The sequence below is a fragment of the Cheilinus undulatus genome, linkage group 21 (assembly GCF_018320785.1).
Source record: "Cheilinus undulatus linkage group 21, ASM1832078v1, whole genome shotgun sequence".
Classification (NCBI taxonomy): domain Eukaryota; kingdom Metazoa; phylum Chordata; class Actinopteri; order Labriformes; family Labridae; genus Cheilinus; species Cheilinus undulatus.
In genome coordinates, this window is record NC_054885.1 from 37,035,534 (window position 1) to 37,051,559 (window position 16,026).

Genomic DNA, 16,026 nt, shown 5'->3' on the forward strand with positions numbered 1-16,026 from the left:
TATGTGTTAGTGCACTTTAAATTTGGCAACAGCGTGCGTTCAGCCGAGCGATGACGTGCGCAGCCTACATCAGCACCTTGGATACGGGCACACCATTCACCGTAGGGCTCCTGCCCCGTTTTAGACCAATCAGCGCCTGTGTTTTCCAGATAGCATTCAGCACCACCCACACTGCTGCCAGCTGTATTGTTCCGCTATAGGGAATCTCCTCTCAGGCAATATGCATTCATCACTGCTCCTGCAGTTTTCACTTGGCAGGTCACGAAAAACCAAGGTCTTTTATGATGAGAAAGAGAAAGTATGGGGCATAAATAGATGTCAAAATAATAAAATGTTGCTATAATGGCTCTGCTGTGTGGTGTAAACACGGTAAACTGGAGAAAGTCATGAGTAAAGAGAGTCAGTGTGGGAAAAAAAAAAAAAAAAAAAAAAAAGAAAACCGTCCCTGTTTTTGACCAATTACCACGGTTGGAGCATTTATTACTGTCCAGAATGATGAGAAAAGAGATAGCGAGGCTTCTGGTACATGTGAAAACAGTTCAGACACGAGCAGGATGTGTCTTTATATAATTCTTTCTTACATTAATTACTTTGGCATTTTGCTGTCACCACAGACCTAGGTTATCTCTGACGCAAGCAGCTCATCATACGCGTCTCTCCCGTTTCACAGGATCATATGTCTCTGATTGACACCTCATCTCGTCCAATGAGCACCCAGCTGTGGGGGCGGGACTTTCTGCTTTCGACCAATCCGCGCCGCTCGTATTGTTTTGACCTCTGAAGCCGCATCACCGCCTACCTCGTGCCCATGGCGGAGGAAAGCTATAAATACAGGCAGCCCTGCATCAGGAGGGGGACGAAGTTGCAAAACTCCCGAAGAGGAGGGAGCTACACTCTGCTAAGCCTGCTGAATAGAGGAAAAAAGGAAAAATAGCATTAAAAATAGAAACGCCAATCCTCTGAAACCTTCATGAACTGGACTACTTTTTTGTAACGTTGATAAAATATTCTATGTGAAGAAAGTATTTATACTTTTTTTTCTATTTGCACTAACTAACGGTACTTCAGAACTACTGAGACTCTTTATTTTTTACGGAAGTAAGTATTCCCATCTGCCTTCTTTCTCTTGTTTAATGTCTGTGTTGAATGTGGTCGCCCTGTGGCTGTATTCAGACTTACTAAGCTGATTTGCTGCGTCAGTCCACGAAGTTAGGGAGGGGTGTGAGTGGAAGAGATAGTGAGAGTGTGCAAGCCTGTGAATACGATAAAACTGGCTAAATATGCCCTTTAAATTCTTTAAAAGGACAGAAATATAAAAATATGCCTTTGTAGCCTCGAAATGCGCCAGTTGTCACCGCGGATTCACTAAAATGTGCTTCATTGTTTCCTTTATGAATGTGTCAGTTTCCGTAATGCTTTAAAATAATACAAGTCTTGCATATTCTGCAAAATATAGCCACCATAATTCCCTCTAGACTCTAGTAAACCGATTAGATGAATCAGGACCTGTAGCCATTTCGCAATCGTCAGGAATCTCCTCTTGCTTTCTCCTCTCGAGGCTCATTTTCACTACAGAGGCGATTAATGTTGCAGTTTCACGTCTATATGGGTGATTTTCCTCCTTATCCGGCTAAATAAACCAACTTCAAGTGTTTGTGAGGGCTGTTATGTAGCTCCACTCGGTTGCACTCGTCCCAGCCTTTCTTTAAGGCGAGGATTAATTTAATTTGGCTTCAACGTTTGTGACATTTACATTTCATCCGTTTAGCGCTCCGTTTCTCCGTGTGTACAGTTGCCAAACATATGGGTGTAGCCACAAGTCTTATTTCGGCTCAGGTTGAAGCGCTTTCGGTTACGCTTTACGCGTAAAAATCCACATTGGCACTACTTTACGCATCAAGCCCCTCATAAATCATCCCCTGTTAACCTTATCCGACATTTGGTTCTTTTGGCAACACTTAAATTGACCGTAACCCTTCATCAAATGCAACAACCTGCATTAGTCTCCCTCACCCTGCTGTATGGAGGATATCTAGTAGCCTGTTATGTAACAGGATTCCCGAGTCCTAGTGAGAGGTTTGTGTACTCAATACCCAATTTTATTAGATTCAGGTGAATCAGATGTCTCCAATTTGTTGCCAGATTAACTGGATATCTTGTAGAGCTATTGGATATTTGAAAAAAGCAAAATATTTCCATCTGCATTACAAAATAAAAGCAGGAAGTCATTCAAAATAAGAGCAGAGTTTCTATAGGGTTAGAAATTCACATTCAAATCATACAATCATGGTTTGTTATTTTGCACTTTAAGCCTATTTTTATGTTAGGATCACACTATATGGGGAATTAAATGCTATTTTGCAATAGTGTGATAATATAAAGCATTATAAACAAATAAAATAATCCTTTTTGGCTTTAGCTCTGTATATGTTTCTCCTGAATCTAAAGTAACATTTTTATACAACTAGATTAGCAATAATATTTCCTAGGATTTCTGATAACTAGCTTAAGCTTCATTTGATTACATTAAAATGTGTGAGAGTGTCAAATGTACCCATGCTGAGTGAGAAAGCAACAATCCTAAATATTGCGATATGCTAATTGGAAAATCTCACAACAAAATCGTGACTTATCATGCATCCTTCTTCATCCAAACACAGGCCTGTGTAGCTGTTATAATCTGTACGTTTTTATTATTACATATTCATTGTGTTGTCGCTGTGAAAGTCTGCTTTGGCGTCCTGTGGTGTGACATTCAGCTTGTGAGCTCACAGCAGTCAAAACTGTAACATGCTCTTGTACTTCAGACGGACACGTTAATAATTAAAGATCATTGGTGATAACCCTGTGACGTCTGCAGGAGTGCTGTCAAGAAGCCAGAAAGGGCAGATGAGCTGAACTAGGGATGCACCACTGTAGATTTAGCCCGATATCCGATATGCTGATTTTATCTTCAGCCTGTGCCGATACTTTTTAAATGTAAAGGACACCAAGCCTCTCCTGTGTTAGTGCTGACCTGTTGACCATCATTGTAACGACCTGTTTGTTTGAAAAACGGATGTGAACAGGATGCATGATATTGGATTTTTGCAGATAATCCAATATGCTGTTATTTTCAAATTCTTATTTTTTTTTTTTTTTTTTTTGTTGATAGAAATATTTCTGCATGTAGTTAAATTAAAAAGTCTAAGAATTAAGGAGGGACTTCAGTTGCACGTGTTCGTACATATGGCTGCTACAGGCCGATAATTTAAGCCGATATATTGGTTGTAAACATCTGCTGAGACCGATTATGAACTTTAAAAGCTATAGTATGCCAGTACAAATATCATACTGATAATATTGTAAACTCCTAACTAGGGCTGGGCAATTAATTGAAAATTTGATTAAATCACAAATTGCAAAAGGTGCAATTTTTAAAAATTTGAGTCAAAATACCTGTTTTGAACCTTTTTTTTTTTTTCAGCAGAGATGCTATGCATGGCGTATCATGCAATCATTCAGGTGCCATTTTTAGAATTGTCTACAAAAATCCTACCGTCTTCATTTTTGTACTGTTTTCTTTGTAAATATAAGAATGACAAAAACCCTTCAATAAAAAAAATCATATCCAATTTACAATATGAATCAAAATAATCAGAATTATACACTTTTATAGAATTTTTCATCCCTTGTTTAGGAATAAAAGAAGGTTCAGGAATAATGGCGTATCAAATTGTATTTGCAATATAAGGGGAAAAAAATCACAATCAGATAATTTACCAAAATCGTTCAGCCCTAACCCTAACTACATTTGAGCTCCGATAAAGGACAAATTCCTTTTCAAACTAGTTTTGGCCAACATTTAGTAACTTGAAATCAAGTAAAAATCTTTGACTAGCAAATGCATTATTTGCAAAAGTCTAATTTCAGCAGTAAGAGTTAAACCAGGCTTCATGCTCCTTTTTTGGAGCTTTAATCAGCACTTAAACACCCTGCAGATAATGTTGAGCTCCATAGTGCACGTGATTAAAAACATATCTATTTTTTATGGACTTTTTACTTTATGATCCAAATTAAACCTCCAAATTAAACTGCATGTTTGCAGGGTGGTTTCCTGAGACAATTCTGAGATATTGCACAAAAACAGAGCTGGAAAGAGACTCATGTAAAAGTGCAGGTACTTCAGTTGAAACTTCCTTAAGTAGAAGAAAAATTACAGTTCTAGAAATTAATCAAAAATCCACTATGAAGTTGTAACTTCAGATATCGGAGGGATTTTGCAGTAAAATATCTTCCCTTAACAAACAAGGAAATATAAATCCCCAACCAGGATGTTAAACAGGTTAAAGGCACACCTTTGAGATGCAAATACTGTGAAATACAGCAGCTGATTTTGGATGCCATTCTTGGTGCATGCTACTGACTGCTGTGAAACTGAAGCCAAAGGGTCTGTTGGTTTCCTGTCATTGACAGAAAGCTTTTGCACCTTTGTTTTGAATGTTTTTCTACTAAGAAACTTTCACTTTTTAAATTGTAGCCAAGTGAATTATTTCTCCCATAATATACCAGAATAAAAGTAAAATATCTGGCAACTCAAAAAAGTACAAATACTCAGAAAAACGGCTCAATTATAGTCATGTGTGAATGTGAAAAGTTACCTGCAAAAAAAAAAAAAAAAAACGCACTCTCAAGTATACAAAGCCGATGCATAGATTTTAGATCTCTGCCAGTGTTATGCTGATAATATTGTACATCCCTAACCTGAACAGATGTGTCTTTTGTTGATGTTCAGGATTCCAGTAAAATGATCTGCATGCTCTTGTGAACTTGCTTATATTTTTAGAAAAGACTAATAATGCTTTTTCTTTTTCCTCATTGCAGGAAACAAATATCACACCCTGTGGAAGGACACCACTTGTACAAAACCAGCACTTTGCTTTGGAACTGTTTTGTTCAGCTTCTGGTTATTTGGCCATCCTGCTCTGTTAACCACGGATAAACAAAGCAGACCCAGTGGACACACTAAAGGTCAGACACATCCAATCTCCAAGCACCTGGTAAACGTCAGCAGTTAGCTATGCAGCTTGAAATCCAAGTAGCTCTCAACTTCATCATCTCGTACCTGTACAACAAGCTCCCGAGACGGCGGGTCAACATTTTTGGCGAGGAGCTGGAGAGGCAGCTGAAGCAGAAATATGAGGGACACTGGTACCCAGAAAAGCCATACAAGGGCTCAGGATTCAGATGCATCCATGTCGGGGAGAAGGTGGACCCAGTTGTGGAGAAGGCAGCCAAAGAGAGCGGGCTGGACATCGAGGATGTCCGCAACAACCTGCCCCAGGACCTCAGCGTGTGGATTGACCCCTTTGAGGTGTCTTATCAGATTGGGGAGAAGGGGCCCGTCAAAGTATTGTACGTTGATGACAGCAATGAAAGTGGAGCTAATGGTGGGGGACTTGACCTGGACAAGGAGATCAAGAACAGTTTCAACCCCGACGCACAGGTCTTCATGCCCATCAACGAGCCTGTGAGCGGGGCTTCTCCAGGCTCCAGCTCGCCGTCTCCTCCTTTCGGCCACTCTGCAGCCGTCAGCCCCACTTTCATGCCCCGCTCCACGCAGCCTTTAACCTTCACGACAGCCACCTTTGCCGCCACCAAGTTTGGCTCCACTAAGATGAAGAGCAGCGGTCGCAACAACAACAACAATGGCAGCAGCAGCGCTGGGAACAAGGTGGCCCGTACCTCTCCCACCAACCTGGGCCTGAATGTGAACAGTCTCCTGAAACAGAAAGCCATCTCCACCTCCATGCACTCTCTGTACGGGTTGGGCCTCGGCGTGCAGCCGCAGCAGCACCAGAAGCCCTCAGCCCTGTCCCCCAATGCCAAGGAGTTTGTGTTCCCCAGCCTTCAGGGCCAGGGCAGCCAGAGCGCTCTCTTCCCCGGGGACAGCTCGCTCAGCCTCAGCCCGCTGCAGTACAGCAATGCCTTTGACATGTTTGCGGCCTACGGTGGCCTTAACGACAAGTCCCTTATGGATGGCTTGAATTTCAGCTTGAACAACATGCAGTATTCTAACCAGCAATTCCAGCCAGTTATGGCCAACTAGTACTGGAAAAGGTACTACTTAAGCTACTACTTCACACAGAAACGACCAGAGATAATGTGACGGGGGGAAACAAACAAATGCACATTTAGAAAATTTAAAAAAAAAGTGTAAACAAGAACAGAATGTCATTGATAAAAGGAAAAAAAGAGACTTGTCAGCTGTAAGATCTACGTTACGAGTCTAAGAGCATGAGCCCGAGGGTGAATTACTTTGCCCCCTTGAGTTATTACCTTTAGTACAAGATGTCCAAGCTTGGTTCTCTCAACATGCATCATTGTTTTTTTTCTTTGCCAACCAAGCACAAAACTATTTTTTTTATGTTACTGTTTTAAGAATATAAAAGAAAAAAGAAAAAAAAACACCACCACAAGTCATGGCCTCTTTCAGTATTTAAACATAACTGGACACCGCCAATTTGTCATGAAATTGGCATAAATAAGTGGGATTTCCTGGTCTTTTTTCTAATTGTATAATTTAATTTAGTACAGAGTTTGTAAATTATCAGAGTATCTATTGTTTCTACGACATGGTATTGCATTTATATCTTTTTACTACTCCAGTGATCTGTGATGGCTGCAGCAACTTTATGTTTTCTTTTTTTATTGAAATTATAAAATGAATCCATCTTTAAAAAAACATTGACTATTCTAAAGATTGTGTACAGAATATTCCGTAGTGGTGGGATTTAAGAATATTTGCTTTTTTGAAAAACATAAGAGTTGTATTTTCTGTTAAGAGTTTAAAGATTTTTGCTATATTATGGACAAAATGTAATCGTATATTAATTTTGTACCTACATTGTGCAATACTTGATAAAAACAAACGGTATAACAAAGTATTTGGAGTCAGTGTCTTACATGTTAAGAGGGACTGATAGTTTATTAAGTTTGTATTAAAAAGCTTGAAAATAATTCCTCTTGTTCAGTTTGTTTTTGCTGTTTTGGGGTTGGAGATGCTTCCTTGAGGAGAACGTGTCTGAACAAAACAAGCTTCTGTCCTGAAGTTAAAAGAATCGGGTTTTTCTGGTGTACGCCAACGGCTTTTTGGGTTGGTTTGACTCATTCACATGCCTCATGATTGAATAGTATCTGGGACAGACCATTGATGATGTACAACATACTACAGACAATGACAGTCGTATTCTGTGCATATCAGATTTATTAGTATGCAGACATGCCCCTACATAAGCCCTCTGCAACATTTGTTCTCACCATGCAGGCTGTGCAGGCTAGCAGATGCCCTAGGGCCAAGTGTCATCACACATATGGATGCTGCGAGTGTGACTGTGTCAAGCCTGATAACCTCATAAACTGAAGCTCTGGCATCGTATGCATGTTAAGCCTGCTGAACAATGCAAATTCTGTTGACTCTACAAGAGATGCAGACACATTAAACATGAGGTAGAAAATATCTGCTTTGTTTTTGGATACTTTATAAATATGTTGAAGACATTTTAGGTAATTTCTTTGACGTTTAAGGGAATTTGTGTGGATTTGGGAAAAGAAAAATTTCCAAGAACATATTGTTCAAAGACAAGGCTGATGATCAGGTCCTACTAATCCCAAATAAATGGAAGAAACTAAAAATGCATTTAACACAAAAGCCCAAAATCTCAGGAGGTTAAACCATTCATTTTTAATATTACAGTAGATAAAATAATGTAAAATCATGCATAAGGTAGCCATTTAATTTCTCAAGAACTAGTTAACTATAATTTCCTTTATTATAACTGATTTGCTGAGGCAGTCTTGCAAATATTCATCTGATTGCAGGGATTAAGTGCTGGATTATCAAAATTTCAAACTGGTTTTTCCCATGGAAAGCTCTGGCCTCATACCAGTGTTAATTTCATCGACTAAAACTATGACTGAAAATGTTCTTTGACAGCCTTTTTTTTTCCCATGACAAAAACTAGACTAAAACTAAAGAAAATAGATCTGTGATGACTAAAACTGACAAAAACTAACTTTAGTTTTTGTCAAAATGACTAAAACTAGATTAAAATTTAATGTAGTTTTTGTCAGACATTAAAAATCCATGATATTTCTCCACTGTGGGTAAACCTGTCAAAAAATAATGCATCTGTAGCTATTCTGCTTCTCAGCTGTAGAAAGCAGGGACCCCAGGTTTGGCAGAGTGCAGAGAACACACTACCATTGTTTGGTATCAGATTTAGGCAAGAGAATAAATGCTTGGACTGAAAGGAAAGACTATAAATGTGAGGACTTTTTATGGACTAAAATTAGACTAAAATGTTTTGAGTTTTCATTGACTAAAACTAAAAAGGGTAGAAATGACTAAAATGTGACTAAAACTAAAATACATTTCATTTAAAGACTAAAACTAAAATTAAAAATAGCTTCCAAAATTAACAATGTCTCATACTAGCTTTTGCTTGAGGCCTCCAGATTACAAAAAACACTCCTGGCTGTGCCTTGAATGTTTCACATCTCTGGAGCAAGAGTAGTTCAGATCAGGCAGTTCATTTAGGGTTGTACTGATGGCTACAGCCCTGATAGCGCTGTCTTCAGATTATGTTGGAAGTTTTCAAGATGAAGAACGACTCCCATTGTGACTACACTCATGCAATGTTAAAACATGAGATTATTTAAAAATGGTCTTTTGCATACACATAGTGTTAAAGTAAGAACTCCTGTACTTAAACTCAGATAATAATCCGACTTGTTTTGGAGTAATATTTGACCAGGAGTTTTCTCCGCTCACTCTAGTTATGTGTACTTTGTCCACCCTTCCTCAGACTGTGTGGGTGACAGCTCAAAACCAAACTTCCCCTGGGATCCAAATCATAGCTTTTCAGTGCTTTTATCAGGATTCTGAGTCTCAGCTAGCTCCAGGATACCATTCACAGTCTGACCTTGAATATGGGAGATCAGATTGCAACCCCCTTTTGCAAGAAGTAATCACAGTGGATGATTAACTCATAATAAAATACATCATGAAGCGGTGTAAAAACAGCACTAAAGCTTGTTCAGGAGAGTAGCTGAAGGCCAAGCTGGTCAGTAACATTTAACCCAGTGTCCTCCAGGATGGGGCCTGTTAATGCTTTACTGGCAGCACTTTTTATCTGAGGTAGAGTGAAATCTCTGCGTTTAAATCTGAAGAGTATTGCAATATACTGGTCTGGACTTTAATCAGGCTTGTTTTCAACTAAAGTGACCTATACTGGATTATCCAATGTGAGTTTAATGACTGTGAATGACTTTACTGTACCTGATAAAGTTTATCAGCAAACATGTGCCTGATCTTTGACAACATATAAACACTCAAATTAAGTGATCTACTTTTTTATGGGGATTTTTAGAATTTAACTTCCTCTCTCTTTGGAGATGGCTTTTTCTTGATCTAGTGTCGGGAAATCAGGCTCTTCTTTGGGACCTGGTACAGGGATGCCCATAAGGGGGGAAAAGGGGGAGATTTCTGGGGCCCACAGTAGTGATGGGTCATTCATGAACGAGCTGTTTCAAAGAGCCAGATCACGTTAGAGAGCTGTTTAATATTTTTAAAACTAATATTATTATTATTATTATTAGTGGTAGTATTTTCTGTATACAGATTTGTGTATATAAATTGTGTGTGTCTGTGTGTTATTTCATTGATTCGTAGGGATGATCTTTTATCCTCTACCCCACCATGCATTAAAGACTGATGATGGATGGTTGAGCATTAAGCCGGTTACACACCCCCGCGCGGTAACTACCCTGAAAACCGCCTCCCTGCCGGAGGAGTCCCCCGAAATGTGGAGCGTTTTTTTAAAGCGGCTGCTGCCCCGGCGGTACGAGGCACAATGACATGGACATAGAAGTGCTTCGGTGAGCGCAACAGGAGAGCCCGCCCACAAGTCCATCACACCCCCCTCCCCAAAAACACCAAAAAAGTACCTCACAATCTCTGTATATTAACATGTACAATGTACTATAAAACAAAGGGAAAAATACAGTTCCGTCATCAAAATAATTCCCCCTAGAAAATACATTTTAATGGTTGGTTCCACAATTTTTTTCTGGTTGTCTTTGTACAACATTAGAGCCGTGTTGTAGAGCTCAGGATATTCAGGATACACCAACATTATGGGACAGGCATTGCAAATTAGCTCAGGCTAAAAATGCTGTAGTGTGTGGCAACGGTTTACTTGCTTCATACTTGTTCCTATACAAATAAACATTAAATAAATAAATAAATAAATAATTTATGAGCTCCTCCATTGTTTGCTTTGACCTATGAAGCCTCCTTCGAAGTGACTGGCTGCTGCCAGGCGGCTGCCGCCAGAAAGTTCATCATGCTGAACACCGAGCGGCAGGGAAAAATCTGTGCCTTTTGTTCAAACATAAGGGGGGGGTCCCCTCCATGGACCCCACTATCTTGGGTTTCTGTGTTTCTACACAAAGGAGACCAAAAAACAGACACATTTTGACTGAATACCACTCAATGCCACAGTTTAAAAGGACATGATTTGGTATTTATTTTTGTGTTTGTGTTTTGTTAAAGGTGCAACATTGGCACTGTGGCAGACCTCGTATTGGGCCAAAGAGAGAGCTAAGCCAGAAGGCAAAGCTCTCATTTTACTGGTTGATCTTCATTCCAACCCTCATCGATGGTCATGAACTCTGGGTAATGACTAAAAGAATAAGATTGCGAGTTCAAGAAATGAGATTCCTTTGGAGGGTGCCTGGGCTCAGCCTTGGAGATGGGGAGCTTAGACATCCGGAGGGAGCTCGAAGTAGAGCTGCTTCTTCACTTTGATAGGAGCCAACCAGGTGGTTTGGGTATCTGATCAGGATGCCTCTTGTTTGCCTCCCTTTGGAGGTCTCGGGCAGGTCCAACTGGGAGGAGACCCTGGCAGACCTCGGGCTTGCTGGCTTGGGAATGCCCTGGAATCCCCCAGGAAGAGATGAAAAGTGAGGATAGGGGTGTTTGGAGTGACTTGTTTAACCGCCACCCAACCCTGAATAAGCAGAGAAAATTGGATGGATGTTAAAGTTGTGAGTCGGCCCGTTGGACGTGGACAGTTAGGTTATTATCTACGGCATGCTAAGACCTGCAGCAATTTTTTACAGATGTTATTAATGGTGCCTGGGGCCCATTCACGGAGCCTTTCAGGGGCCCAGCCATGTCTGTGATTGGGCCTGATCTGGTTAATTTGGCTCAGTTTAGCATTTGGAGATGATGCCATATTTTGTACCATTTTGGCTTTTATTAGATCAGCCCAATTGGAGTGATATGTGTGCACGCATCTTCACAAACTGTTCAGTTTTTAGGCCTCTTATTCCTCTGTGCTGATGATAGATTGGGGCCAGAAAATCTTGAGTTATCCATCTTTCCATCTGGGTCATTTTTGTGAGCACAAATCTCCAGAATTTTTCGAGGTATTTTATTCAAAGTTTGCATAAATATCCAATGCAACTTGTGGATGAACTGGTTCAATTTGGAGGTCGTAGGTCAGGGTCATTGGGCTTCAGTTCTTATTCTTTTGAACCCAATATCTCAAGATGCTTTTCGGGATTTTCTTCAACAAACTCTGACTTAAGAATAAACTGAATACATTTTGGAGGTTGTAGGTCAAATAGCACCCAGGTCCTTCTTCTTGGCCCACCTTTGTACTTTCACTGGATCTATTGAAAGATTTAACAGTTTCAAGTTGTTTCTGAGTTTTATTGTAGCAGCACATACTTGTGTCGTACACCTCCAGAGTAAAGCGGAGTATTTCTTCTCTAGGTTTGAAGTGCAGACCTCTGCTGTGTTTCTGCTGCTGTTGCTGTTTATGATGGGAGCACCGTGGACTCTATCATGCCAACACAGGCTGACTAAAATCACCCTGACCCTGCTGCCATATCACGGTCCCCTGGGGCCCGGCTCATCATCGCCTGTCTGTCTGTGTGTCCTCTGATACACTTGGGGCTTGATAGGCAGAGTAAAGTTCAGCCTGTGTGTGTGTCTGTGAGAGGAGGGGGGGTTATCTCAGTGTCTGATATACTCTGAGTGCTACAGTCAGCTGGGAGTGTTTGTTTTACTCATGTGCATTGCCAAGGAGGGGAGGAGATCATTTTGACATATCTTTAGCAGTCTTGTATTTTTTTAATTTCACTCCTGATATTTCCTCATATTATTTTTGTTGTTTGTGTATCAAAAGGGAAGATTGTGAGGCATGAAGCTAGTGTGACAGAGGAGTCACGGATGCCAACTCTCACTTTATCCAGGTTTGTTTTTCTTCATGAGGAGAGAATCAATAGGACAGAGCAAACGAGGCAAACAAGGAGTATGTAGCCGACTTTAACTCTAGCTAACACCAAAACACCTTAACACTGCTTCCTTATTTAGTTTGTATTCTGCAAGAAACATTATAACAGCTTCACGATGTTTTGCTGTGAAATAAATATCCTTATAAGCGTATCTTTTTTATGTAAGACTTATTTTAGGGCTTCTGCCTTCTTCTATTCAAACACACGTGATCGTGACATGCAGTGTTCACCGTACACCTCAGTTAATGGACAAAAAGATTCAACCGCTGTCTTTTCAATTTCACCAAAAATTTCAAGTTAAAGGAGACATATAATGCAAAAATCACTTTTCAGGCTTTCTTAACAAAAATATGTACCCCTGGCCTGTCCACAATTCCCTCAAGTACCAGAACAATCCATTCCCTCCCCCTATCTCTTTCTCCACCTTTCAGAAAATGTGTGCTGAAACAAGCCGTTCTCAGATTTTCCCCTCATGATGTCATGTGGGGAGTTAGCCCCGCCCCCAGGTTCGGTTTGCCTTCCTCTCCTGAACCCCTCGAGAGGATCAGCAGAGCTACATCCATTAAGCCACATCCATTTCCTGAGAGGGGTGGAGTCAGGGGTGGAGTCAGACAGCTCAGTTAAATTTAAAGTCACAGACACAGAAACAGCTCTTTCTGAGCAGGGCTGAAACAGAGAGGGTTTTAGACATGAAAAAATCCAATACTGAAGTGTTTTTTACACCAACAGATTTCACAGGCATGTTTTGGGGCCCCTGAGACTGATATAAACGTGTCTTAAAGGGGTAAAATATATCACCTTTAATGGGTTGCTCAACTATAAGACTCATCATTTTCCAACACCTTAGCAAAAGCAGGTGCACTTCGATCAGTAGCTATCAGTGAACTAAAGAGGTCTACAAAAGAGGACTATGGTTTTTCTAAATTTGTGTACTTTCCAGACACCATCTGTGGGGTGCTGCCCAGGTGGATGTGAAATATTTCTCATGCAATGGATAAATGAAACAGTCTGTAAGGTTTGGAGTTTTTCATTATTCCACAATGTTGCAAATGAATACACTTTAATTTCTTCTGTTTTCATACATTTAAACAGTCTATAATCAGTGAAATGAGGTGCTAAAGTTACCTGTAAATGTTGAGTATTGAACATGGAGTCCTCCGGAGCAGATTAAATTTGTCTTTGTTTGGTATTAAAATATTTTTCATGTTAGATTTTAAATGAAGGCCATGTTGAACCCTGTAGACGTGTCAAAGTAACTCTTTCTAAGTCGTGCCAACCTTTTCGGTGAGAAAAGTGATTCAGAACTGAGAGGGGACAGAAGAGCGTGGTGAAAGGAAAGCAGACAGAAGTCAGATAAAAGGGAAAGAGAAGGGAAAATGCACGGACTACTGTGACATGGAGAGTGAGAGTGAAACATTGCCAGCTCCTCTATGATGCTAATCGGGTGCCAAGAAAACCCCACAGCCCCCCTTTGGTCCCCTCTTTTTCCTGTTATAAGAACAGGTGGAGCTGAGCGCTGCTTGTGGTCCCCGGCAGGCGACAGGCCTTATGGTAATGTCACCCTCCTCAGCAGAAAAACAGTTAATGGCTTTTCAGTCCCTCGCTTCGGTCCAACCCCTCACCCTATCTATTTCTGGAAGCACGCTGGAGCTGATTGAGCAACGATAAGCTGGAAGGAGTCGTTCTCTCCTCTGAACTTCACTTCACCTTATCTGTATCACACAGAGGGAACAGGATCTCAGCCCATCATGGACCCACATGTCTGTGTCGGGTATTTTTGACTCCTTCTTATGCTTCATTTGGGGGTTATACTCCATGTCTTCCATGTCTCGCCTCCAGCACTCACTGATGAGAAGGACAACATTTGCTGACCGCTGTCACAGCTGAGTATCAAGGCCACTGACACAGTTGCTTCAAACAGTTGCTCACACGCCCATTCAGAACACATGAGCTGTCGCTTGTAGGCAGAAAAGAGGCAGTTTACATTCATTCAAATATATTCTCAGTGCTAATTTTCCCTGCAGCTCTCTGCTGTCTTGTGCTAGTTCAACAAAGTCAGTAACAAAGGTTAAACAAATGTAGATGCAGAAAACAGAGGGTGGGGTTCAGAACATCTGTCAGGAACTTCCAATCTCCTAAAGAGCAACACTCTAACTTTACTGTGAACCCACATTAAAAGCTCATTGTATTTTTCATCTGTGCACCAAGATCAAGCAAAACTTTATTTAAACATATAATTTTGAATAGATTAAAAATAATATAATATTAGAATGTTGTGAGTTTCTGAGTCTTTATTTTCTCACTCTGGTTCAGTTCGCACAACCAGAATCATAAGGAAGACTGCTGACTTGACAAATGTCCAGAGGACAATCACTGACATCCTGCATAAGAAGGGTAAGCCACAGAAAGTCACTGCTAAAGGCCAGAGGCAGCAGGGGTGAGCTCAGTCTCCAGAGGACTTAGAGGGGCTTCACAAGGACTGGACTGAGACTGATCTCAGTGGATCAAGAGCCATCACACAGACAGGTCCAGGAAGTGGACTACAAGTGTTGTGTTCTTAGTGTCGAGCCACTCCTGACTCACAGACATTATGAGTGTCTTACCTGGGCCAAGGAGAAAAAGAACTGGACTGTGGTGGTCTCAGTGGTGCAAAGTCCTGTTTTCAGATGTAAGTCAATTTCGAATTTTATTTGTAAATCAAGGTTTCAGAGTCTGGAGGAAGATCTGAGAGGCCTAGAATTCTTCAGAGCGTGAAGTCCAGTGTTTCCAGTCTCCACAGTCAGTGATGCTCTTAGTTCCATGCCATCTGCTGCTGTTGGTCCACTGGTCTTTATCAAGTCTAGAGTAGATGCTGTTAGCCATCTACCAGGAGGTTTTAGAGACTTCAGGCTTCCATCTGCAGAGAAGCTTTAATAATTTCCTCTTTACCTGCTCACAGTGAAGCTAAAACTACCAGGAACTGGTTACTGCCCATGGTAGTACTGTCCTTGAGTCTCACCTGAACCTCGTAGAGAATCTCTGATGGCCTCCATGACACGTCACGTAGATGCAGTGATTTGTGCAAAATGAGCTGCAACCAATTACTGAGTGCATTAATGAGCATCATTTTCGAGAAGGTCAACATTTCTGTATTATAAAACCTTATTTTTGGACTAATGTTTCATTATATTGGTATGTTATATTATCATTTTTGTGAGCATTAGGCTGTAACTACCAACATTAATATGAAATATTTCACTTTTAAATAATGAATCTAGACTAGACTTCTTGGATTAAATCAAAGGGAACTTTCATGATGTTCTTATTTTTGAGATGCACCCTTAAATTTGGCAGTGAGTTTATGGTGTGCTTTAATTTTGAAGGACATGCCTGCATCTCTTTGTCCATCTGAAGTCCAAACTTCCCCCATTTTTATCATCACAATAGTATCATAATACTCCAAGTACTCCGGCTTCCTCCCACCACCAAAACATGCTCGTTAGGTTAACTGGTGACTCTGAATTGGCTGTAGATGTGAATGTGAGTGTGCCTGGTTGACTGTCTCTATATGTCAGCCCTATGATTGACTAGCAACCAGTCCAGGGTGTACCCCGCCTCTCGCCCAATGACATCTGGGATAGGCTCTTGCCCCCGTGACCCCGGAATGGAATAAGAGGTATCAAAAATGGATGGATGAAAAAT

General features: G+C 40.7%; 1 protein-coding gene across 1 annotated transcript; it reads left to right on the top strand.

Annotated features, from left to right (window-relative positions):
• The first annotated feature begins 864 nt into the window (after positions 1–864).
• On the top strand, positions 865–6,999 carry LOC121503459 (protein Tob1-like). The gene is made up of 2 exons (XM_041777883.1): positions 865–1,098; positions 4,864–6,999. Exon 2 carries the CDS (start codon positions 5,060–5,062, stop codon positions 6,086–6,088), a length of 1,029 nt encoding a protein of 342 aa, XP_041633817.1. The 5' UTR covers positions 865–1,098; positions 4,864–5,059; the 3' UTR covers positions 6,089–6,999.
• Positions 7,000–16,026: the final 9,027 nt, after the last annotated feature.

Excerpts from the sequence above, each read along its gene's own strand:
- LOC121503459 (XM_041777883.1), top strand. The coding sequence starts at position 5,060 with ATGCAGCTTGAAATCCAAGTAGCTCTCAACTTCATCATCTCGTACCTG.